The 25,359-nt window shown below is 35.5% G+C and overlaps 4 protein-coding genes across 5 annotated transcripts; 2 read left to right on the top strand and 2 right to left on the bottom strand.

Moving 5' to 3' along the window:
- LOC125218964 (Mitochondrial transcription termination factor family protein) lies at positions 1–1,086 on the top strand. The gene has a single exon (XM_048120791.2). It carries the CDS (start codon positions 59–61, stop codon positions 938–940), a length of 882 nt encoding a protein of 293 aa, XP_047976748.1. The 5' UTR covers positions 1–58; the 3' UTR covers positions 941–1,086.
- A 2,468-nt stretch (positions 1,087–3,554) lies between these two features.
- Positions 3,555–4,695, top strand: LOC125222584 (nuclear transcription factor Y subunit B-3-like). The gene has a single exon (XM_048125282.2). The coding sequence runs from the start codon at positions 3,951–3,953 to the stop codon at positions 4,542–4,544; it is 594 nt and encodes a 197-aa protein (XP_047981239.1). The 5' UTR covers positions 3,555–3,950; the 3' UTR covers positions 4,545–4,695.
- Positions 4,696–6,235: 1,540 nt separating this feature from the next.
- LOC125222583 (DEK domain-containing chromatin associated protein) lies at positions 6,236–14,042 on the bottom strand. Of its 2 annotated transcripts, none has more exons than XM_048125280.2 (12): positions 13,885–14,042; positions 12,306–13,383; positions 12,150–12,183; positions 10,436–10,515; positions 9,875–9,934; positions 9,654–9,764; positions 9,318–9,398; positions 9,146–9,226; positions 7,830–8,295; positions 7,553–7,665; positions 7,116–7,146; positions 6,236–6,629 (listed from the first exon to the last, which is right to left on the bottom strand). In XM_048125280.2, the coding sequence occupies exons 2-12, from the start codon at positions 13,347–13,349 to the stop codon at positions 6,457–6,459; spliced, it is 2,274 nt and encodes a 757-aa protein (XP_047981237.2). In that variant the 5' UTR covers positions 13,350–13,383; positions 13,885–14,042; the 3' UTR covers positions 6,236–6,456. The 2 variants fall into 2 exon arrangements, with proteins under 2 accessions (XP_047981237.2, XP_047981238.2); XM_048125281.2 differs by having other exon boundaries at positions 9,146–9,220.
- A 1,844-nt stretch (positions 14,043–15,886) lies between these two features.
- LOC125223938 (Pyridoxal-5'-phosphate-dependent enzyme family protein) lies at positions 15,887–19,663 on the bottom strand. Its single transcript, XM_048127257.2, has 7 exons — positions 19,438–19,663; positions 19,290–19,364; positions 18,451–18,594; positions 17,889–18,275; positions 17,574–17,809; positions 16,900–17,123; positions 15,887–16,351 (listed from the first exon to the last, which is right to left on the bottom strand). Exons 1-7 carry the CDS (start codon positions 19,636–19,638, stop codon positions 16,335–16,337), a joined length of 1,284 nt encoding a protein of 427 aa, XP_047983214.1. The 5' UTR covers positions 19,639–19,663; the 3' UTR covers positions 15,887–16,334.
- Positions 19,664–25,359: the final 5,696 nt, after the last annotated feature.

The following is a 25,359-nucleotide window of genomic DNA, read 5'->3' as shown; positions in this document are numbered from 1 at the left end:
TCTCCGAGCAAGAAGAAGAACCTTCACACCTTCACTTCCCCCAAACTCCATTTCCACCATGCTACCAGCGGCGACATCATGCCGGACCTCCATGTGCATCTCCCCCAATCCCGACCAACAAAACATCCTCCTACGCAGCGCCAAACCCAAAACCCTCCTCCACAAACACCCCCTCTACGAGACCACCCACTCCAACATCTCCTTCCAATTCAAGGAGAAAATCCTCTGCCTCGAGATCATGGGCGTCGACTCCGGCCGCGCCCTCGCCCTCAACCCCGCCCTCCACACCGCCTCCCTCCACGCCATCCACGACATCGTCACCTTCCTCCAGTCCAAGGGCATCCACCTCAAGGACCTCGGCCGCATCTTCGGCATGTGCCCCGCCGTCCTCACCTCCGACATCAAATCCGACCTCGCTCCCGTCTTCAATTTCCTCTCGCACGACCTCCGCGTCTCCGATCTCAATTTCCGGAGAGTCATCAATAAATGCCCTAGGCTCCTCATCTCCAGCGTCAGGGATCAATTGAAGCCCGCTCTGTTTTACCTCCAGCGGCTAGGGTTCACCGATCTGCACGCGCTGGCTTATCAGGATCCGATCCTGCTGGTGTCGAGCGTCGAGAAAACGCTCATCCCCAAGCTGAATTACTTCGTGAGCCTGGGATTCTCGAAGAGCGACGCGGTGGAGATGGTGCTGAGATGCCCGGCGCTCTTCACCTTCAGCATTGAGAACAATTTCAAGCCGAAATTGGAGTATTTTACCGGGGAGATGAAGGGGGAATTGGGGGAATTGAAGGAGTTTCCGCAGTATTTTGCGTTTAGTTTGGAGAATAGGATTAAGCCGCGGCATATGGAGGTTGTACGTTGTGGAGTGAAGGTTGGACTGCCGATGATGCTCAAAGCCACTGATGAAGAATTCAGGGAACTGTTGATCAGGAAATGAGGTGTTAATAAATAAAGTAGTAGTATTGTCTTCTTCTTTCATCTATGTAAGTACTACTTACTATATATTGTTGCCACTGTAAAATGTAAATCCTTCATCTGTGTAAATCCATTTTTGGCCTATAGTATATCTTTGTGCTTCTATTATTCAACGAGCTTCGATGGCATTTTCGTGTCTTGATGTGAAAATTAGTTTGTTTTGTTTTTGAAATTTGTTCTTGCTAGAAGAAAGATTCAATAATCCTATAAAGGTAACTTCACTAACTTGTATTGTGAAGAGAGGGAAGGATATGATGGGATATTGGGATGTGCATAAAATCCGTATTAGCTAGGCGAAAGAAACGATTCAAAGGGGGGATTTTGGGCTAATGCGTTACATATAGATATAAAATAACGGATAAGGGGCTGCATCGAAGAATGCCGGGATCGGATGAAGATCAAACACAAGATGAATGGCCAGGTTCTGTGCTATTTTAAGCTTTTGAATCATCTTTTTATGGTCTCTTGATTTTGATGAACTGACATGTGTGATGTTTGTGTTGTTTTCTTAATTTGTGCAGGCTTTTAGTTCACAGTTGACAGTTTTTATCTATTCATACTTTGATTCTTACTCAATTTATCATGTAAAAGATTGTTGGGAAGATTGTTAAGTGCATTCATATCATTGGCCAGGCTAGTAGAAGAGGAAGGAATATTATCAATAATAAGGTGAGCATGCCATTTCCTCTTCATCTTCTTTAGATCCATTTAGATCTTTACTTATCCTTCAAGAGAAAATGGAAAGCTTGTTATTAATAGTGATTCTTGATTTATTATAGCTGTATAGTATGCTGCTTGATATGATTAAGCTTCATATCTATCTTTTTAATCTTTCCTATAAATATACTATACCGTCATGTTGTGACATATCACGTCGTTGATCGAGCAGTCTGCACGATCGTTGTTGTGTTGCCTGTCATCTAGTTAATCCTTTTGCAAGTTCAGATTTCTCGATGTAATCGGGCTGTTGTCTCGCTATGCCTCATTTGACTATTTCAATCTATAAAAAGTTGTCTTGGTCATGGTCAATACAAGTTCTTATGTAGACTCTGTAAAGTAAGTAAAGAGATAGAGAGAAATGAATCGAAAAATGTAACACAAATGTGTTAGTGGGCCGGACCGGGATTGAATTTGTGTCCAGATCCAATATGAACTCAAAATTTTGAAGTTTTAGAGTCCAATATCCACACCACCATCACTACTCCACTTCTATAAAATTAATTTTCTGACACCTCATTTTCACACTTCCATTACACCAAGTTATTCCTCTTCTTTATTTTTCTACTTAATTTTACAAATTTAAACTCCACTTTCTCTCCATCTCTCTCAATTATAACAATGAATATCTCAAATAGTTAATGGCGCAAGGTCACCATTCAAAATTCGCTTCATTCAATATAAACAATAGAGTAGAAGTAGTATATTATTTGAAGGTGCTATTCCAAATTCTGCCTGGTGACTTGAACACATTTTTAACTTCTTGAACACAAGACAAGAAGTACAAGTGCAATACATCCCCTCAGGAATTCAAGCGAATTTTGAAAGTATATGTTGATGTGAGCGAAGATTCATTCATTGGAAAACAATAAAAATAAGAAAAAAATCATGAGAGAGTTGTTAATATGAAACATTGGGCACGCCAAAAAGACCTTATTGAATCAACTTCCAAAACAATTGTGCCTTCAATAACAACTTGGAGAAAGGATATCAAAGTGCGTTAAGCGATGCAAATATTCTATATATGACCATCTACTGAGAGGGTAGCAAAAGGTCTTTATTATTATTTCACGACAAGAGAGAAGGTTTGCTGCTTAAAAATGTGTGAGGGTACCGTAGAAGAGGCCCAAACAAAGTGCACAAAGCACAACTTCGACAATCAATAATCCATGGGTAGTTGGTAGACAAGCTCTAGATTGGCTCGAACCATTCCGAGTGACAATGCTAGTAAGTGCATCACCTTGGAATCGAAAAGGAGATGACTAATTCAACAAAAAGCAGAAAAGCGCAAATGCAAAGGAAACTTGACCGTGTGAACGAAAAAATAAATCAATTGTATGACAACAATTGGATTTAGGTGAAAGGGGGCTTATTGTATAATTTTTTTAAAAAAACCCTACTACATACCCATATACATGAACAAGTAACAATCGAAAGTAAATCGTATATTTATAAAAAAATCAAAGAAAAATTTGGTACGTTCTACGTCATTCTAAATTTTAATCATGCAATTTTTAGATTTTAACTATATAATAATTTTAATTTTTTTTTAATTATATAATTTTCAAGACATAATTATGAATGCACTATAAGAAGAAGAAAAGTGCGTGGGTTCTCAACAGAAGTAAAGTGTGTTTGATAATGAATAAACAAGAATAATTAATGAGGGGTGGGGGGTCCACATAAGCCACTACACAATTCCTCGTTGGAGTAGAAGCAGCCAATGAGAGATGAGTACGTGGTTGATTCGAAATGGACGGATAAGATCCTCCCACTTACCACCAATCGGATGGCTCCAGTGATCGCATAGTTATCGATAAGGAACGGCCTCCACTCCTCCACGTGTTTCCAACGATCCCGTTATTATCAGCATTGATCCAACGGACCTCCACAGACTCCCCTTCCACCCCTCTCTCTCCACCCTCTTATCCCATTTTCCGGCGCCGGAATATTCCTCCGACCCTCCGTTTCCGCCTCCTTTCTCCTCTAACACTTCAATTCCTTCTTCTTTCGCTTCACGAAGCTTTTTCCCCTTTTTCTGCAACTTCACTTTTTTCTTCCTTTCAGCTGTTTCGGCGGAGGATTTTTGCTGGATTTGCAGAGTTATAGAAGCTGATTGTGAAGTTAGGAATCGAAATCCAAACTTAATTAGGTTTTTTTCACTTGCTTTTGCGAGTACAGAATTTTTTCAATTGGAAGTGATTTGATTTTCCCCAATTTTGTGAAATTGAGTTGAAATTGGGAGTGAAGCATCAATGGCGGACTCAGATAATGAGTCTGGAGGGCACCGTGAGCACAATTCGTATCACGAATTGTCCCCTCGGGAGCAGGACAGGTTCCTCCCGATCGCGAACGTGAGCAGGATCATGAAGAAGGCGCTGCCGGCGAACGCGAAGATATCCAAGGACGCGAAGGAGACGGTGCAGGAATGCGTGTCGGAGTTCATCAGCTTCATCACCGGCGAGGCGTCGGACAAGTGCCAGCGCGAGAAGCGGAAGACGATCAACGGCGACGATCTGCTGTGGGCGATGACGACGCTAGGGTTCGAGGACTACGTGGAGCCGCTGAAGGTGTACCTGCAGAGGTTCCGCGATCTGGAAGGGGAGAAGACGGCCATGGCCGGGAGGGGGGAGAAGGAGAGCGGCGGCGGCGGCGGAGTGGTGAGTATGGGGAGCAACGGCGGCGGGGGAGGGTATGAGGGGATGTACGGGATGAATGTGATGAGTCATCAAGGGGGAGGGGCGGTTTACGGGTACGGGCAGGTGGCGGGCGGTGGGAAGATCGGGTCGGGTTATCATATAGGATCCGGGTCCGGTGGTGGCGGCGGCGGCGGAGGGAGGCCGAGGTAGCTTAATTCAGTTGACTTGATTAATTAGATAGGTATTATTATATTCAAATGTATTATACACTGATATAAATTATGTTTATATTTTTGTATTGCATTTTGTATGTATAATAGTATGAAGAATGGTTTGGTGTTGTGAATGACAATTACATATACATCTTGTTGGTCTTCTTTCTTTATTCATTTATTTTCATAGAATAGTAAAAGAAGATTAGCTTAGTAGTACTCACTCCGTTCCATAGTAATGGAGGCAAAACCTCCATTCCATAGTAATGAAGACAAAACTTTTCGGCACGTAGATTAAGAAAAATTGTGTTAGATGAGTTAAGTAAAGAGAGAATAAAGTGGAAAATGAAAAAGGTAGAGAGATAGAGATAGAAAAAAGTAAGAGAGAGTAAAGTAAGTGTGGAAAAATGTGTTGATTTTTACTAAAAAGGAAAATGACTATATTGCTATGGAACGGACGGAAATGGAAAAACGCTCATATTACTGTGGAACGGAGGGAGTAGTATATTTGTTTGTTTATTAGTATAGTAGTTGATTTGTTCACATTTTAAGGGAAAATGATAATTTCACCTCAATAATTGAGATAATGCGGAAAATGATGTTTCCTAAATTGAATTATTTTTGTATTTAAGTGAAATTTTGGATGTATTATTGAGATAGATTTATTTATATCAAAGAAAAAAAAATGCATTTTTCAGTAATACTCAATATTAGTTGTTTTTTATTTGCCTTATAGTGAGACAGTATTACTAATTAAGTTGAGTTTCATTACCAATTCCCCAAATGTTTTGATAAATTTTGCATGGTGATGGTTTCTTCGTTATAAAGACACGTATATTTTGGGTTAAAGTTTTGACAAATGAAATTGTTTTATTTTACAGCACGTCTAACTCTACTTTCTCCACTGAAAAGATCGACTCCATAGATTTTGCAATTTTATATTGTTTGGGCAATTTGATGGTGAAGGGCCTTGTATATTCGATTTGACAGCCCTATTCAAGGTGGATTTAATTTTCCTGGTTTGCACTTTTCATCTTATTTATTTCTTCATATAAATCCATGCATGAGAAAATTGAGTAAAGAGGTGTTTTCATAGTTTGGTATAATTGGCTTAATTAAAGGTAAAAAAGTGTAGCTTATAAAAGAACTAGATAATGCTTATAAATTTGTTTATTGATCCATCGAAATGACTAGGATGATTTCTATATAATACTCCTAAGTCCTATTGCATATGGCGATGCATTTCAATCTAAAAATAAGTCCACTCATGAAAATAATATAATTACAAAGACACGTCGATGCATTTTGTGCTTGCATTTTATGATTGAAATGAATAAAGAAAAGGGGTCGGCGTTGGGTGCTCCACTTCATTTTGTTTTGTTATACTAACAATTGCTACTACTAAAATAAAGAGTCTTCACCTAACTTGTTACACGTGACATCTTTTGGTGGTTAATGCATCTGCCTTGGATTCTTAATAATCATAACTGTCTAAAGATTCTCAGTTTGGACATTTCCAAAATCAGCCAAAACAACATCATTTGCACATTTGACTTCTTCTATTGGAAAAATTATGAACCAAACACTTCTAATCGCTTTAACACAGCTTTTGCTCTTGCACTTCAATGCAACATCAAAATGTATCATGATAACATTTATTTATAAATATATGGTACCTGAGAAAAGTGCTCATAGAGAAGTTGGATCAATAAAGGGGAAGTAAAGCACAAAATCTACAACTTTGTGTTTGTACTAATATTACATGACAGGCTGCTGCAGCTGTTTATCTCTAGCATCAAATTGGCTTCACCAAGCAAAATAAGATTATGCTAAATAGTAGTTACGGGTACCAAAATGATTAAACTTAGGGCTATATAGCATTTAGTGTACAGGCTTAGGTAGCAAGGTTCCTAGACCTTCACACCTTGGGCGGAAGCCTTGTTTTTCTTCTCAGCATCAACGGCATCGTCTTCTTCCTCTTCCTCATCAGCCTCGTCAGCATCAGCTAGTTTTGTGAGCTCCTCCTGAATCATGAGCTTCACCGATGATTTTCTTGGTGCGAGGTCTGTATCGAATTGCTGGGCTGAAATGGTGATGAGGATTAGCGATATATTCATCCTTAACATGATGGGACACGCAGAATGCAACCACCACACAATACAGATAGACAAGGCTAATAGTATAAAAGGGTTTTTAAGCACTCTCTTCCCCCCCACTGCCAAAATGTCAAAACGTGACGACGAAACTGAAGCAGTTTACTAAGAATGTCCTCGTTGGGTGAAAGATAGCAAGAACTTTGATGGAGTGAATAAGACCTGCGGAACTAGGACGCTCATAATTAACTTCTCTCGAAATTGCATGAACTAAATTATACCCAAAATACACACACACTAACATCCAGACATCTGTATAAAATCGAAAAGCAAAGCTACAACTCAGTCAAGGCCAAACCCCTGGTTTTAACTTAGCATCTGTATATAGAAAGAGAATAGGAAGGAAAGAGTGGAAGTTCAGGCAGAGTGAAAATAAATTACTTCTCAGCGAGAAAAATATAATAAGGGAAACTTACCAAGTTGCTTCAGAATGTCAGTGAAGGTAGCCTGCAAGACAAGTACGATGAATGTGTTAAATGTTAACAAAAAATATAGATACTTGAATAAAACAAAATACCGACAAAAATATCAGTTGATGAAAAAATTTTGTTCATACTTCAACACACAGTGATGGAAAAACCATGGTTGATCAAGCTATAGCTGGAATTTCTAAAACTGAGTTTATTTTTAATACTAGTATTTTAACTTCTCCAAGACTCTCATTTATCAGATGCATCTTCAAGAAATACATGACCAGGGAAAAGAAAAACCTGATCTAAAATCAAGTCACACATGCAAAATAGAAATATTGTTACACCAAGGTTCTAGTCTTTTGTACTACCTGACGATTACAATAGCATTCAACAGTAGAGTGCCTATTATAAAGCTTGGATGGCAGTGTTCAGAGACTAACCGTATTAAAATCGACCTCTTTAAGGAGTTCACAAATTGCCTCCCTGAGTTTATCATCACTCGGCTTTAATTTCTCCTCCTTGAGCTTATCTTTGACTTTGAGAACCTTATTCCCTGCATTTAAAAGATAATAAAAGCACCTTCAGGAACTGCATGCAATAAAAGGACAGAAGGTGCATAGTAAGGGGCCTAATTTATGAAATCAAATACAACAAATCATACACAGATTTTGACACTCAGTATACAATTGATAAAATAGGAGAAACCAAAATTCTTACCAGGGCTCTCTTTAACAGCTGACTTCTTCGAAGCGGACACCTTCTTGTCTGATTCATCTTTCTTCTTATTAGAAGGTTTCTTATCACTAGTGCTACCAATGCTTTTTGAGTTGGCAGATACTTTTTTTGGCAGGGGGGTGGCCTTCTTAGGGGTTGTTTTTTTCTGGGTTTTGGCTTTACTAGCAGATCCTTTCTTTGCAGTTGACTTTGACAATCGCCGCTTCTTCTTTCCATCGTCATCACTAGATTCCTTCTCAGATTCACTTTCTTTCTTCTCAGATTCACTTTCTTTCTCCTCACTCACTGCTTGTTCAGACATTTCATCATCTGATCTTTCTGGGACACCATTTACACCTTCCTCTTCATGTTCATCATCTTTCTCTTCTCCTGATTCATCTTCTGACTCTGGAGGTGTGCCTTTAGCCTCATCAGCATTTTTAGAGGCACTGCCAGTTTTCTTACGACTCTGCAAAATACCAGACATGATATCAAATAATGCATGTATTCACCATTCAGAATCTCCAAGAACTTCAAATTTGATCACCCACTTGATTACTTTTTATCAATCCAATTCCACAGTCAGTTGCAAATTTTCATATACTGTTGATCACCTTCTAATTTCTTCAACTTTTGCCAGATGGATTGATAATGTACTTATCATTGTAATATAATCCCCAAGCAAACTCCATATAAATTATTAGTTTAAAGCATCTACTACAAAAGTTGGTGGGTGGGTTTCTTTTGCTTCCATGACATCTCCTATCTATTGAATCTCAACCGATTATGCCTTTTCCCTTTTATTTTTGTTTACTGCTCTATTAAAGACCAGTGCAGTATGCACAAGTAGCTGACTTGTGAAAGTTCCAAACACTCCCACGGGACAATATTAAACATATGATGCTCTGTATACATGTAGAGATATACATGTGATGCTGATATGAACATATGCTACAGTACATTTTTTAAAAAAGTTTTACAGCAGTATCTGTAGGTGAATGTCTAGCTCTCTCTTACGTGCAGCTCGCTATAATTAGATGTTATTACAGAACTTCATCTTATTAAAAATGAAGTACCATTACATCCTATGGAAATTTGTAAATTGTATGGAACGAAGCCACTTAATAAACACTCATTTACGCAGATATAATAATTACTGGCTCCCACAAACTGTAGATAACCCTGCAGATATTGTACAAATAATATCTTGTACAAAGGCAAGTCAGAGCATATCAAATAAAACCTTAGGCCCAATTATAGGAGTCCAACTTCAAAGAAAAATCCAGGGAGCAAATAATTACATAACCTGAAAAATATACCTTAGCTGAGTCTTTTGACGGCGTACTACTCCCAGAAGATTTGCTTACCCTCTTTCTCTTTTTACCCTTATTTGACTGTTCCTTAAAAATGGAATACATATGAATAGGAGTTGGAGGAGATAATTGGTGAAATAATAAATGAAAAGTCATAAAAAATCAACGAAGTTAAAACCTGCTCTTTATCGGCAAGTGATTCAGAGGTTGTTGCATGAGGTTCCACCAAAAAATCTATCAACTTGGAAATAATATCTTCCTGAGAACAGAAAAGCAGAAACTTAGTAACTCATTCCACCAGTAAACAGTGTGGTAAAGGTGAATAGGTGATCTAGAGTACCTAAACACAATTATGCAGGGTTGCCAACAATGTAATAATGATTAACAAGAAAAAGGTCAGTAGTAAAACATCTTGAAGATCCAAAATATATGGACTAGAAATGGGAACCAAGCTAGTGAAACCAGATTTACAACTTTGGTCTTTAGCTGCTTGGACATAAGAAATATAACTAACCTTCCTTGAATGCGTCTTGGAGATGGGTATATCAAGGATATCACAGAACTCCAACAGTTTCTCCTTGATACACTTGTCAAGTTTCTCTTTGATTTTAATCATTTGCTTTTCCTGATATCACGTTCATATGAAGCACATAAAGCTCAATATCCAGGTGGAGAATCGAAGAAAGAGATGTTCAAACTTAAGTAGAACATACTATTAATAAGTTTCAATTTCACCTCATTATCTTTCCAAACAAATCCAGAGAATCTTGATATGTGGGTTTTAACTTCAGCAGCCTGCATAAACCAGAAAAGTATAAATGCGAAGAAATAATCCAGACTTTGTTTAACAGGCCGGACAGTTTAGCTACCCATGCAGACTGGCATTCATATACTTGTCAAAGACATATCATCTGATCAAGTGCAAGAATTAGATAGGATTACTATTAGCAAGCAAACTAACAGGAATTGGAGTAAGATCGGTAAGCATGTTTGAGTAGTTGTATTGCTACTGGAGAATCTCATAGAGTTCAAAACAAATTCTCCAAAACAACACTAGAGAATGAAATGCTAATTGAAATTAGGAATGCAGAAAAAGCTTTAGCGGAATGGATATGCTTTTTTACTCCAAAGTTAATAAACCCTGAAATACAGTTCACAAGAAGAGTACAGCTTAACCTAAATTTACCAATATTAGGTTTTTCTCAGAGAGAGAATCTAATTGGTATGGAGAGACAACCATGGAACTAAGTGCTGTGAAGCTTAAACCCAGAATAACATTAACTCTAACAGCCTTACCTTTCCTCTTCTTGCAAAGAGAATAGTATGCAGCAACTTGAAAGTGTCATCAGTCTTCTTTCTTGATAACTTATATGCCACTGCAGCTCAGACATGAGATCAATTTCATTATTAGATGCAGGATAATTGGGCATCATTATGATGTACAATAAACAAGATATTTTTAACAGCACAAATAAAAATGTCTACTTGATGTGCCGAGAGCTGGTACATGGAGCGCAGAAAACCAAGCATTTAATGCTACTTCAAATAATAAATAAGAATAGCAAGGTTTAACACTCAAACATATGACACTTTAATTTCATATATAGACACAGTCATACAGGACATAAATAAACTAATTTTTCAATTGCAACCTGAGAATCCATTAGAGACTTTTCAAGTAGTAATCAATTTTAAATACAAATACTCCCTCTGTTTTTTAAAAATAGAACTATTTCCGTTTTGGATCGTTCCTTAAAAATAGAAACTTTAGAATCTTTCTATTTTAGGACATGGGCCCCACAATCCACTAACTCTACTTTCACTACTTTTTCTCTTCCTCTCTCTTACTTAACTCAATTTTATTTTCCTCTCTATTACTCTACCAATTCTTCTCACTTACTTTATCAATTGTGCATTAAAACCCGTGCCGTTTCAAATGTTTCTATTTTTTAAATACCGAGAGTATTATTTAATTCTCAAGATACAAGATTATAGTCTGTATTTTTTATCATCTCCTGGTAAACATTTTACTAAGCAAATATAATAGCTATCACTCAGCATGAACGCCAAATGTGAGGGTAGAGAAGAACAAGTGGTAATTCCTAATAGACGCTCACAGGATTGCAATTATTCCAAAGTAACCCAGATGCCAGATATTTCAGCCTATCATTTATTAGTTCAATTTACAGATTCAAATGCCACCATGACAATTTCTATGATGGGCAAACATGCAGCTATAACTGGAAGTCTGGAATTATAAAGCTGTTTCATAACTTACAGGTTCTTATATCTTGTTAATAACAGCAAGATATAACCACAATAAAGTTCCCATGTCGCAGTGGAAATACAACAGATGAGCATTTGAAGTATGAGTTTTATCTCAAAAAATATGAGGGAATCTCATTTTTCATCAAAGACCAGTATTTAAATCCATTATTGCTTTCAAAATCTTTGATCCAATTTATGCAGGCTCAAAATAGCTTTCGAAGATATTGATTTGGGAGTGTTTAAAATGTAAATTCAACCAATTTGAAGAAGCAGGAACATAGTGAAACATAACTAAGATGATTGAGAACAAGGATGCTGCAGAAAAACTATTGCTCAACACAGAATGACCAAAAAATACAGAGAGGGTGGACATCAAGGCCTCAAATATTTTCCATCAACTCACAAGGGTAAGGAAATAAAAAATTCCCACCGTCATTCAAAAGTAAGGACATGATATAGCAATTAAATTGAATCTGTACAGCTCTTTTGTATGAATAGAATAAAATAGACCCTTATGCCATGTAGCTATACTTCTTCAAAGAGTTAGCATGATGCCCCAACTTAATTTAGCTAACCAAATAGCTCAAATAAAAAGAAAGTATACAAGACCACCCAGGAAAGAAATGCAACAGATCATCAGAGGTTGACGCATAAATTATGAAACACACACACACACACACATAAAATTTAATAATAATGATGATGAACAACCACGCACTAAACAGCATGTAAAGGAATATACCATTTGGGATATCTTTGAGCGCAGTTCCACGACCCTGAAAGCAAAGCTAATTTGTCAAAGTCCATCCTTAAAACAAAACTTTAGTATGTAACAGCCATCCCGTAAAACTTGTGCGACAATGGGATAAGACACCAAACTGAAAATTAAAATTGGCACCTTGGCAATATGGAATTCCCTTGATGAGTCCTTCTCGATTGTGGCAACCAATCTTTCTACAGATTTTCGCTCACGAATAGGACGATCAGTTGTAAAAGTTGCAGGGGTTTTTGGCTCTTTTTCCTCTTTATCAACTGAGGCTCTTGTCTCCTCCTTTTTATCCGATGAGGTTTTAGGCTCTTTCGACTTTTTCTCATTGGGGGTTCTTGCTGATTTATCATCATTTGATTTAGAAACCTTTTTATTATTTTTTTTCTTTCCACTACTATTCTTTGTTGTTGAGCGTTTCTTAGACTCTCTCTCTTTGCTAGGCTCCTCATCATTTGCTTCATCCTCTTTCACTCCATCAGCCTCCTCTTCAACCTTATCCTCATCCATATTATTGGTTTCCTCTTCAGCACTCTCCTCCCTTTCCTCATTATCGATATCCACCTTATCAGTTTCGGCTGCAATGTCTTTCTTTTCTCTGTCCAACTCAGATTCTTCCTTTTCTATGCTCGGTGCAATTTCTTCCTTTTCTATGTCAACTGCTGTTTCCTCCTTTTCTATGTCAGCTTCCGTTTCCTCCTTTTCTATGCCAGCTGCTGTTTCCTCCTTTTCTTTGTCCGCTGCTGTTTCCTCCTTTTTTATGTCAGCTTCTGTTTCCTCCCTTTCATTGTCAGCAGCCGTTTCCTCCTTTTCTTTGTCTGCTGCCGTTTCCTCCTTTTCATTGTCAGCTGTTGTTTCCTCCTTTTCTATATCCGCTGCCGTTTCCTCCTCTATATCTGCTGTCATTTCCTTCTTTTCTTTGTCCGATGCAGCTTCTTCCTCTCCCTCTTTTGCATCATTTTCAACAGTTTCCTCGCACTTGCTGCCATCATCTTTGTCCACATCCATACTTTGAGCCTCACTCTTCGCATCATCCTGTTTATCTACTTCCATTTCTTTTACTCCGTCTTCATGCTCTCCTTCCTTTTCCATAACTGCCACAGCTTCACCCTCCACCTCAGCTTTCCCGTTTGCTAAAGGCTCAGGCTTCTCAGATACCACATCTCCTTCTCCCATAACAGCTCAAAGAAACCAACTTGCTCAAAGCACACTGCATATTAATTGAAGTTCATCTTGTACCATCAATACATCATACATCCATGAAAACAAAAATAATGATAAATCATCAAATTGCCATTGTAATTAACTCCCATCACAAAAAAAAAAGTAACCTATGACCATGAGACTGGACCAAAATGGGCGATTGATTGGAATTGAAAGAGATCATGAATTCATAAACATTTACCCCTAAACACAGTGCATATCATGAAAAAGGCTGATTTGAAAGAACGAAATCAGCATGCCCTAACAAGATCTACAGGATCACTAACACCGCAACTACCTCATCAAAACTGAAAGAAACAAAATAACCACATTCAGCATGAAAAGCATCTAATCCAAGGATCGAAATTCACAAAGCACAATTCAAAACCCTAAGTGCAAAGCTGCTAAATTCAACCTCAATTTCACTAACAAAGCTGAAAAATAAACAGACTGCAGTTCCCGTAACTGAAAGGGGGACAAACAGGAACCGGAATTAAGTTGAACTTACGATAATAAATGCGAAATTGAGAGGCAGGAGAGCTTCCTCGGAAGTTAATTGTCACAGTGCAACGATTTTACTGGTTTTTTCCTCTCTCTAAAATTTATGTTGGGTTCACCATTTGGGGATGAGCTTATATATCGCGGACACCAAATTCGGATTTTAAATCCAGTTAAATGCCATGTCGGATCGTGAAGCCCGACACTCGGCGGGATTCCGAAACTAGGCATGTATTTGACGGCTGAGATGGGTTTGGGAAGTGATGGACGGATGAGATTTCGTATTCCTTTGAATGTGCTGATCCGGATTCGGTTGACCTTTGGTAACAGCCATTTCCTCATTTAATGGGCTTCATTGGGCCTAAGGCCCGATAGTGAACGTTTTTGTAACATGAACCTTTTAATACTAGAAATCTATCTTAGTCAAAATATAATAAATGAAATATGGATATAACCTTATTTAGTAGCCCAGTTTATTTAATACTTGGGACGATATTAATTATAAAACCTAGTCAATTTGCCACACAAACTCGAATAGATCACTAGTAGATTTTGTTTGACTGAAATGTTAATGTCGGTTAATTAGGGGAGATTTAAATTTGAATTATACATAATTCACTTTTTGTTATTATGGTTTGTTGACCGAAATTAAATTATTTCCATTTTCGAAATTTCGAGTGTTATTATGGTTTGTTGACCGAAATTAAATTATTTCCATTTTCGAAATTTCGAGAAATGGGAATAGCCTAAACCATGAAAACGGGGTTGTTGGAGAGCAACTGCTAGGCTAAGAAGTCTGAATGCTGTCAGGGCAATGATCTAGGATTAATTTCAATCGACTGGAACAACTTTGTAAATATATGAAAAATCGAAAGGATCCAATTCGAGCAAGTTTCCAGGGCAATCCACCTTAACTCGTTTTTATAGTTTACACACTTTTGTATTGCCACTTCGGTCCATGACCCCTTAATGCAGAAGGCACCCTTAGGGTGATCACGTAGTTCCTACGGGGTGGTTAACAACTAGTTATTTTGATTATTTGGAAAAACTCGATGAATTTAGTAGATCGTTTTAGGCCTTGAACACGGACAGTTTTATTCACTATTTCCTGACATACTGGAGTTATAACATTTGAAATTCTCTCACAATCCCTCGACTTTAAAAATCGTGAGGGTTCAAGTCTCTCTATCCTCAAAAAGTCTATTTGATCCATAAAAAATTACCCTATCCCTCCTTTCAACATTGTACCAACAGGTATCATACCCATAAACAATGTTCTCTTTCGAGCCTTTCAACCATCGATTCGACCCCAGAGAGTTTTTGCTAAAATTTGAAGTGAATCTCATTCTCTACTAATAATATTTAAATTACTTTTTCTTTTCATCTCTTACAACGAGCATATTTACATTATTTTTTCTTTTCATCTCTTACAACGAGCTTAGTATATAATATAGATCTCCATCTCTTAGGTAGTGCGTACAAATCCAATTACGGACAACCCATCTTTTTTCACATTATTATGTTTTTGTGTGTTTTTCTAGTTTTTCGTAATTTTCCAATTTTTTCCAGTTTTACGCTTATGGTCAAACAAAAAAATCTGTAATGTTGTGCTAAGAATACATGTATACACTACAAAATTTTATATGTATCTAGTAGTAGTATAACTTGTCGCTTTTATACTTGAAGGCATTTCACCGTAAATCAAAGTAGAACATACTTTTAATAAATTAATCGAAAAAATTTGAGAAAGGAAACAAAAGATCAATAAACGAAACTGAAACCCAAAAATGCATAACGTTACACAGAAAACTACACATAAATTCCATCTTTTTTTAATCTTAATTTCAAATTTGAAGGGACTTCATTATATTGTGAATCTAGTGTATGACCATACTTTTGGGGTAGATTGATCGAAAAAAGTCGTTGAATAAAACAAGCGATCAGCAAATAAGATCAATTTGACTGGATTTTGAGCGAGAATGATGCGCGAAAATGAGAGAAACAACAGAAAATGCAAGAATACAAGACATGGGTTAATATATTTTGTATCATGCATTCTTTTTTTGTTCATGTGTTTTGTTTTGCACTGCATCAAATCTCAATCAAATTATGACTCATGCAAATACTTTCTTACAAAAAGTGATGAAGTAGAAGAGCAACTTAGCATTATGAACTAAAACCATTATGATGCTACTAAACAACTCCATTCATAAAAAATTCTATTTAATATTTTATAGCAGATATTAGAGCATGACTAACTCACAAAGAGGAAATGAGATCACAAACCAGGCATATGAGAATGATGAATGCAGAAAGATGCATTTCAATTTGCAGCTTGGCATTTTTCTGTCACGTTTTAGAGGCAGAGGCTTCTTTTCTTCATCCATCATAGTGCCAGGTGGGTGACTCCCCCAAACTCCCTTGTTTTCGAGATTCATCAAGAGCCATCGCCTTTTCTGATCATTGTTCCTTCACACCTGTGCAGTGATTTATATAAACTTTTGGAAAGGAGATAAAGAGTGCAAAACGATACTTGAATATCTGCAGACAATTTCAAACTACCTTTTCCTGTAATTTCTTTATGTTTTTTTAGGTATTCATTTCCTAAGTTGAGAGGAAGGGGGAACCTTACAAGGCAGCAGTACTTGAAACTGGTTCCAGAAAAACAACTCATAACTCACCATATCGAAGGGTCGACCTTCCGAGGAATCTACTAGTTCGTATTTAAAAGTTTTCACACGACTTAGCTGGTCCTTCATTTGGCATGTGTTTTTGTTTCTTCTTTTTATCAATTTCTCTAGCTTCATATCTACACTATAAGGGGGAGAGGGACAAGTGCAATTAATCTTTCCTGAGAAAATGTTATGTGCTTCTAACTGTTTAAAGATGTCTAGAACTGGAATTCCATCATCAGCCATTCACTATAAGTCAATAAATGAAGAAGATAATAGAACGAGCATGTGGTTCAAGAGTTTTAACTGAGTAAGCCATATATGTAAGAGTAGTGAGTCATTGAAATTCTCACCAGAACTGATGCCAAGGAACTCCAGTCCAGAAGCTGAAGGTGTCAATCCATACTTGGCCAAATATTCAGCATTGTAAAACTTACTCAAATGCCTCATACCACTGTCACATAAAATTGTGACGATAGTGTGACCAGGGCCCATTTGTTGTGCCACTCTGACAGCTCCAACACAGTTCATTGCTGAAGAACTACCAAGAAACAACCCATCATTCTTCAATAAATACCTGACAGGCAAATCACAGACGGAACTTCAATCAGTTTCACAGTTCGAAAGAGTGCTGTTTAAGGAATAAACTTCACTGAGACGCTGAAGCCTAACAGGATACATTACTACCCTCCAACTATGGTATTTCAATAAACATGTCGTTGGCCTTGCTTTCTACTTTCTAGTGTTCATTTATTGTCTATCGCATGAACAAGTAGTGGCGTTTCATGAGCAAAACTTAGGACCAATTATGCCTGTTTACTGCTTTTAAATGGAAGGCATGAAATGGTCCTGGGTATTGGCATTTTCACAGCAAGTACAGAGATGAATATTCCTAAACATGTTTTACAGCTCGCCCTTGACTTGTAGATATGGAGAATGAGCATTAGCATGCATCAATGATTGTTATTGACATATTACCAAACTTTAAACATCATTTGATTCAGGGAAAAGGATAGATAATACTAACCTAGACATTTCAACAGCCTCCTTATCTGAGCCTCGAAAAGCCCCATCAAGTTCAGCAGCTTTGAAATTTTCTGTCAATCTGTTAATTCCAATTCCTTCAGTGATCGTATCGAAGGGATTTTTTAACCTCCGTCCTTCAGCTTCCTCTCTTGTGTACATCACTCCTCTTGTTACCTTGTTGAACAGACCAGAACCAGGTGGGTCGACTAGAAAGCACTTGGTAGAGGAATCCTTGTCCTGTTGATTATGTGAAAGAAGGTTACTCACTGTTTCAGTAATGTCAACCTAGGGATTCTACAATTCTTCAATCAACGACCTTCAGATACCGAGAGACTCCAGCGACAGTGCCACCAGTACCAGCAGCTGCAACAAATGCATCCAATTTTTTACCAACCTGTTCCCAAATCTCAGGTCCAGTACCCTCATAATGAGCTCTGAAATTGGCAAGGTTCTCAAATTGATCAGCAAAAAAACCACCTTTGCAGTCGGGTAAGTAATTTGAACTCTTCGTTTCAGAGACTGCATCACTGCCATTCAGCTGATTGAAATGGTTACCAATTTCGCTCGTTTCTTGGTACTTTGAGGCTAGTTCATTTGCCTCATGCGCTCTTCTCCGAGCAATATTTACAAAGTGCTCTTTGTGGGTGATTGAAACTGGCCTCACTCTTTCCACAGTGGCACCAAGAGCTTCCAGGATTTGAGACTGCAAAACATGATGAAAGAGTAAACAAAAATATAGTGAAAGATGAATTCATCTTACAACTGATCTCTGCAGAAGAGCAACTGTATATACAGCTTGTAAAAGGAAGAAATACACCGAATATGGCTCAACACAACAAAGAATGCATGAATAATGAATATGAACATATCTTACATACCTTCTCGATTGCAGCATCATCCGGAATGACTACATGGCACCTACATCCAAAAGCCGGAGCCACAGTTGCAAGACTGATGGCTGTGCTCCCAGCACTTCCTTCAGTAACCACTCCCCCAGGAGATAGAGCTCCGCATTCCAGAGCCTGCAAATGCAATACCAAAACAAATTACAGAACCATGACAAACTATAGAAATTATTTGTTCTGCAGAAAACTATACAGTTTTTTTTTAAAACCAGATTCAGCAACCTATTGTCTCATTGAAAAATCAAACCATCTCGCTTAGAAAAACCTATCTAATATAGAAAGTAAGAGACAGAAAATGAATAGGAGGGTAGATCAGAATCTAAGAAACCATTTTCATTAGCATCCAAAAAATGTTAGGGGTTCATAGATACTAGTAGTATGTTTATCACAAGATGTTGGATTTTTCAGTGTTTGAGCTCACAAAATGATAATTTTGACAGACAAATTGTGATTACCATGACTATGGTTGATACAAGAGGTTTTTCTACAATAAATGATCCTTTTCTGATAAAAGGAAAAGGTTGGGCAGAGTCCCTCAGTTTCATTATTTTGGGATCAAAATGACAGTAACTTTTTAAACTCATTAGAAATTATTATGAGCCCAAGAACATCTTATAGTATGATGTTTCATAAAGTTTAGATCACCAAAAACAACCCTCTTATAGGCTACACTATCAAAAATGGTATAGTTCCTAGTACTCACAATAATAATCACAATAAAAGAAGACACTTTGATAGAATAATCGTAATACAAGTAATTAGGAATTGCAGAAACTCCGAAGAGGGGACCAATTAACCAACCTATTACCTACCTCTTGGATAATTTTGAGTGCCACTCTATCTTTAACGCTACCTCCAGGATTAAAAAACTCAGCTTTCCCCAAAATCTGCACAGCAGAAAGAAGAAGAGATGGCAGTTAAGAAAGTACTCAATGGAAAGTAAAAAGAGAGAAAAATGACCTCGCATCCAGTGGCATCGGAGAGGCTGTCGATCCTGATGAGAGGAGTGTTGCCAATGGCGGAGACGACGCCACTAGGGCGCTTTCTGAGTGCGGCCTTTCTGCTCCGAGACTTATTGTTATGCAAAATTATGTAGGAGAGGAGACCGATGAGAGATAGAGCGCTTACGGCGGCGCTGGCGGTTCTCGCTAGCACCGCCATCGCTCTCTCTCAATGTAAGGTAGCCTTCGAATTTAAATATTTGAAGTCTTATTTGAACTCACATTGATGGATCGGCCCGGCTTAGGCCCGTCTCCATTCGCGACTGAAATGAACTGGGCTGGACTGAGCTTCTTTTTGATAACATCTTTTTTGGTCCACGAACTTTGCCTAAGTATCATTTTAAGTATGTGAACTTTGAAAATATCATTTGAGGTCCATCAACTATGTGTTAATATCATTTGAAGTACTTTTTAACAATTTTCAAATTTTTCTGGACGAAAATACCTTCAATATATATTTTTAATAAACTTATCATATACTCATATTTTTTATAAATATCTTTACAATATATTTTTGATGAATTTTCTAATTATAATTTGACCTTCAATATTATCACTTAATTTTGTGACATGCAAGTAAAATTGCTTTTTCAATTTTTTATATTAATTTTAAAATTGAATAAAGAATTTTATTTTAATAATAAAAAATAAAATAAAGATCTTTTCTTGCATGTCACAAAATTAAGTGATAATATTGAAGGTCAAATAATATTTAAAAAATTCATCAAAAATATATAGTAAAGATATTTATAAAAAATATGAGTATATGATAAGTTTATTAAAAATATATATCCTTAAAGATATTGAGGGTATTTTCGTCCAGAAAAAACTTAGAAATAGTAAAAAAGTACTTCAATTGATATTAACCCATAGTTAGCAGACCTGAAATGATATTTTCAGAGTTCACGGACCTAAAATGATACTTTAGCAAAGTTCATGGAAAAAAAAATGTTCCCTCTTTCAATTAACATGGACTTAAACTTTGATAAATGGGTGACTAAGTTGGGTACGGTTAACTTAAAATTATTTTTTTATCATGTTTTTTTATTAAATAGAGTACTATTTTTAATTAAAATAATTACAATTGAGATCTTATATTTTTAAGGGAAAATAGTCTTAAAATCATGAACTATCTCCAAATTTGTTAATTCCCATGAACTTTATGATGCACCTATGTTTAAACATAGGCTTGATTGGAGTTCGCTTCAATAGATAAGCTCGCTCTAGGGCTGTAGGCCTATTTCGTGTCACTGATTAGCCTAATCTAGGCCAACCCATATCGGATAGACGGGTACCATGTTGGGCTGGATGATTGAGTTGGTTTGGGTATATGTGTACACAGAGCATCTCCAACAAAGAAAGGTAAATAAAAGATGTATATTATCTATTTTTTAAAGGAAAATATACTCTTCCAAAAAATAATGCATTCTAAACGATAAAGGTATGTAGAAAGGTAAATCATTTTTTAAAAATAAAATAATAATACAAAATGCATTAAAAATCATAAAATAATAGTACAAAATGCATTAAAAATCATTAGAGATTGATTTTTCATAAAAAAAAATAAATAAATTTGGTAGTTGTATGACTTTACCTCTTCATTTACCTCTCCCCTTGGAGATACTCTTACGTAGCAGGTGTAAGGCATGCCACACATTGATACATGGCCTAATTAAATACTCCATCCGTCCCATAATAGATGACATAGTTGGAGAATGACACGAGATTTTAGGAGAGTATTATTTTGTGTGTTAGTTGGAGAGTGAAAATAGTATATATTAATGTGAGAGTGAACTTTATCTAAAAATGAAATATAACATCTTTTATGAGACCGTATAACATTTATTATGGGACGGAGCGAGTACAATATTAAATTATATTGATATAACCATTAAACTGAAAATCTAAATCCGTCTTCTTTTAGAGCGTTCGGCAAATATGCAACCGTATAAATCTTGGAAATTACTATACTTACAAACGCAATATTTTAAACATTAATGCGATTTAACTTTGGTTAAAATTAAAATCGGTACATTATAGACTATTATGTTATTTTGAGAATGTAAATGCTTAAATAAATGAGAGACGTACAAGTCAATAAAATGAGGGACGTACTTGTAGTATTTTATTTATATTAGGGAGCAAAATTAAACCCAAGACGCAAAAATCGAAAAACTTTGTAACATAAAGCAATGTGTCTCTTGGTGAATTCAAAATATATTTCACTATTCACAAGATATTAAGGAATTTGGTGTTGTTGAGTTGGAGATGATTTGTCTTTAATTTTCCGCATAGAGTTGCCGTTTGAGGATTTTTATTGCATTAATTTTCAACATTAATTAGTTCGTTAGTTTCCTGATTTCATCCCCATTTTTTCATTGTTATTACTGCTATTAATGTCACAGCATTAAACTAAACAAGTCGAAGAATTTTCATGATTTCGTCAACAATTTTATACCGATTGTGTGTGTGAAAGTTTTAAGTACCAAATTAAAAGTTTGTATAGTGAATTCTTCATGAACTTATAGAAGTGGGTATTTTAAATTTGAGGGAACATTTTTTTTGTCCACAAACTTAAGCATCATTTTAGGTCCGTGAATTTTGAAAATATCATTTGAGGTCCATCAACTATGAGTTAATATCATTTGAAGTACTTTTTTACTATTTCTAAGTTTTTCTGGACGAAAATACCCTCAACACCTTAAAGGGTATATATTTTTAACAAACTTATCATATACTCCTTCCGTCCCCTATTAGGAGTCACTCTTTGACCGGACACGGGTTTTAAGAAATGTAAAGAAAAGTTGGTTGAAAAAGTTAGTGGAATGTGGGACCCATTTTTTTATATTGGTTTTATAATAAAATGTGAGTGAATTGAGTTAGTGGAATGTGGGACCTACATACTATTTATGGTAAAAATAAAGTGTGACTCTTAATTGGGGACGGACCGAAATGGAAAAGTATGACTCTTAATGGGGGACGGAGGGACTACTCATTTTTTTATAAATATATTTACAATATATTTTTTACGAATTTTTTAAATATAATTTGACCTTCAATATTATCACTTAATTTTGTGACATGCGAGTAAAATTGCTTCTTAAATTTTTTTTATTAAAGAATTTTAAAATTGAATAAAAAACTTTTCTTTAATAATAAAAAATGAATAAGGATCTTTCTTGCATGTCACAAAATTAAGTGATAATATTGAAGGTCAAATTATATATAGAAAATTCATCAAAAATATATAGTAAAGATATTTATAAAAAATATGAGTATATAAAAAGTTTATTAAAAATATATATACTCTTGATACTGAGGGTATTTTCGTCCTAAAAAACTTGGAAATAGTAAAAAAGTACTTGAACTGATATAAATCCATAGTTGGTAGACCTCAAATGATATTTTCAAATTTTACGGACCTAAAATGATACTTTGGCAAAGTTCGTGGACCAAAAAAGATGTTCCCTCTTTAAATTTTGTACCAATTGGATATTTTCCTTTTTTGTTTTGATTTTAAAAAAGGTGGAGTATTTTCTTAGATGTCTTAGACAAAGTTATTAATACTGGAAGAGAAAATAACTGGAAAATGTGAATTCCTAGAGGTTGAAGTGGAGCAAATCCAAAGACAATATAACACTTCTTTTGACTACAAAATAATGTCTAGTTTTGCTCTTTCAATATTCCCAATTTAAAATTATACTATTTTTTTAATTATATATTATAATAGACTTTCCATTTCATTAAATCATTATTCTCGTATTTCCTTATAAAATTAATATATACAAATAAAGCTCATTGATTTTTTTTTCATACTTTTCTTTATATTTTATAAAATTTGTACATAATTAAAGAATGGACTTCAATGAAACTAATATTTAAAAATAAGATTCACTCTCCATTTATTTTTTCACCAACTTTCTTCTATATCTTTTTAGATCTGCACTCAATTAAAAGGGACTTTAAATCATTGATAGATATAAATAAGTTTATACATATCTATTATAATCTGTAATCAATTAAATGAGACTTTTAATCATGAATCATGGACATGTGCAAAGAAGATAGGAATAGAATGAATGAGGGCATTATCACATGACAAGATTTTGTTGTTTCATGGGATGGTATCTTTAGAGATTAGGACACACTCAATCCTCAGCCTCCACCAACTCTCACACTAAATTACATACCACTAAATGACAGCCATTCCATTCAAACTTTCACTTGCACACTTCCCACTTTTATTCCTCTCTCTCGCATTTACATTTTTTACTATGTAAATCCTCATTCATCTCTCACTTCAATTAAATTTAATTAGTTGTTACAGTCACACATTCTTGAAGTGTCATCAGTCATATATTCCACCGATCCCAGTCCACAAGAAAAAAAAAATGAAATCATGAGGTTATTGTAATGATTAGTGGGCTCACCTAAATTTAGTTGAGTTTTTTGGTATTTATACATACTGGGAATTATGTTGCACTTTCTAATTAAAATCAAATATTGATTAAATTTAGTTTATAATGTGTTTCATTTGGAAATGATGTTTTAATTTAAAAAACAATCTTTTATAGCTAAAGAATGAAGGAATTGATATTTTATCTTGGTCTCGCTCAGACAAAGAATATTACAAAATACAATAATTACCGTAAAGATGGAATAATAATTTTTTAAAGAGTGAAGAAAATGAGATTTAAACATAGGTTTGTTGTCCGACGAAGAGGATCAATATTAAAAAAATACAATAATTGCAACAAATATATAACAACAAATTGTTAAGGAATGAAAAAATTGAGATCCGTATCTCGATTTCTCGTCCGTACACAGAGGAGGAATACCATAAAAATACAATAATTTGCAGTAAACACTTAACGACAAACTTTTAATGAATGGAAAATTGAGATTCGTATATTGGTTTCTCATCCGTACGAAGAGGATGAATATTACAAAAATACAATAATTGCAGCTATAACGAAAAATTGTTAAGGAATGAAGAAATTGAAATTCGAAAGTATCTTGGTCTCTCATGCATACAAAAGGGAATATTACAAAAATACACTAATTGCAATAATCACTTAACGACAAATTTTTAAAGAAAGGAAATTGAGATTCGCTTATTGGTTTTGCTCCCGTACATAAAGGAGATATATTACGAAAAATACAATAACTGCAGTAAACACTTAACGACAAATTTTCATTCAATGAAGAAATTGAGACTCGTAGCTTGGTGTCTCGTCCGTACAGAGCGAAGAAATATTATAAAAAATACAGTTATTGCAGTTGACACTTAATGACAAAATTTTTAAGTATGAAGAAATCGAGATTCTTATATCGGTTTCGCTTCTGTACGAAAAGGAGAATTATTACAAAAATACAATAATTGTAGTATACACTTAACGACAATTTCTCGTAACGAATGGAGACATCGAGTTTTGTATCTTCTCGTCCATACATAGCTGAAGATTATTACAAAAACACAATAATTGCATTACACACTTAATGACAAATTTTTAAAGACTGGATTTACTAAAATAAATACTACTAGCAATACTCTCTATGTTTAATAAACTACATGAATTTTTATGCAAAATTGATAAAGTGATAGATACATAAATAAAAATAATTAATAAAATATTAATAATATTTCATCCTACAATAAGAGTCATGTTTTGCCATTTCGATCTGTCCCATAATAAAAGTCCTATTTCATTTTTTTATCATAAATGACAAGTAGATTTTATATTCCACCAACTTCTTTCGTTCATATTTTACTATTATGAAACTCATATACCACATATTATAAGTATAACCAAATAAAATTTCTATTATGAAATAATAAAAGAGATTCTAAAACTGATTTTGATAGACGGACTAAAATAGA

The sequence above is a fragment of the Salvia hispanica genome, chromosome 1, assembly GCF_029641045.1.
Source record: "Salvia hispanica isolate PSC_SH4W2 chromosome 1, Shi_PSC_v1, whole genome shotgun sequence".
NCBI lineage: Eukaryota > Viridiplantae > Streptophyta > Magnoliopsida > Lamiales > Lamiaceae > Salvia > Salvia hispanica.
The sequence above is the reverse complement of the archived record's forward strand: the minus strand, read 5'-3'. Positions and strand labels throughout refer to the sequence as shown.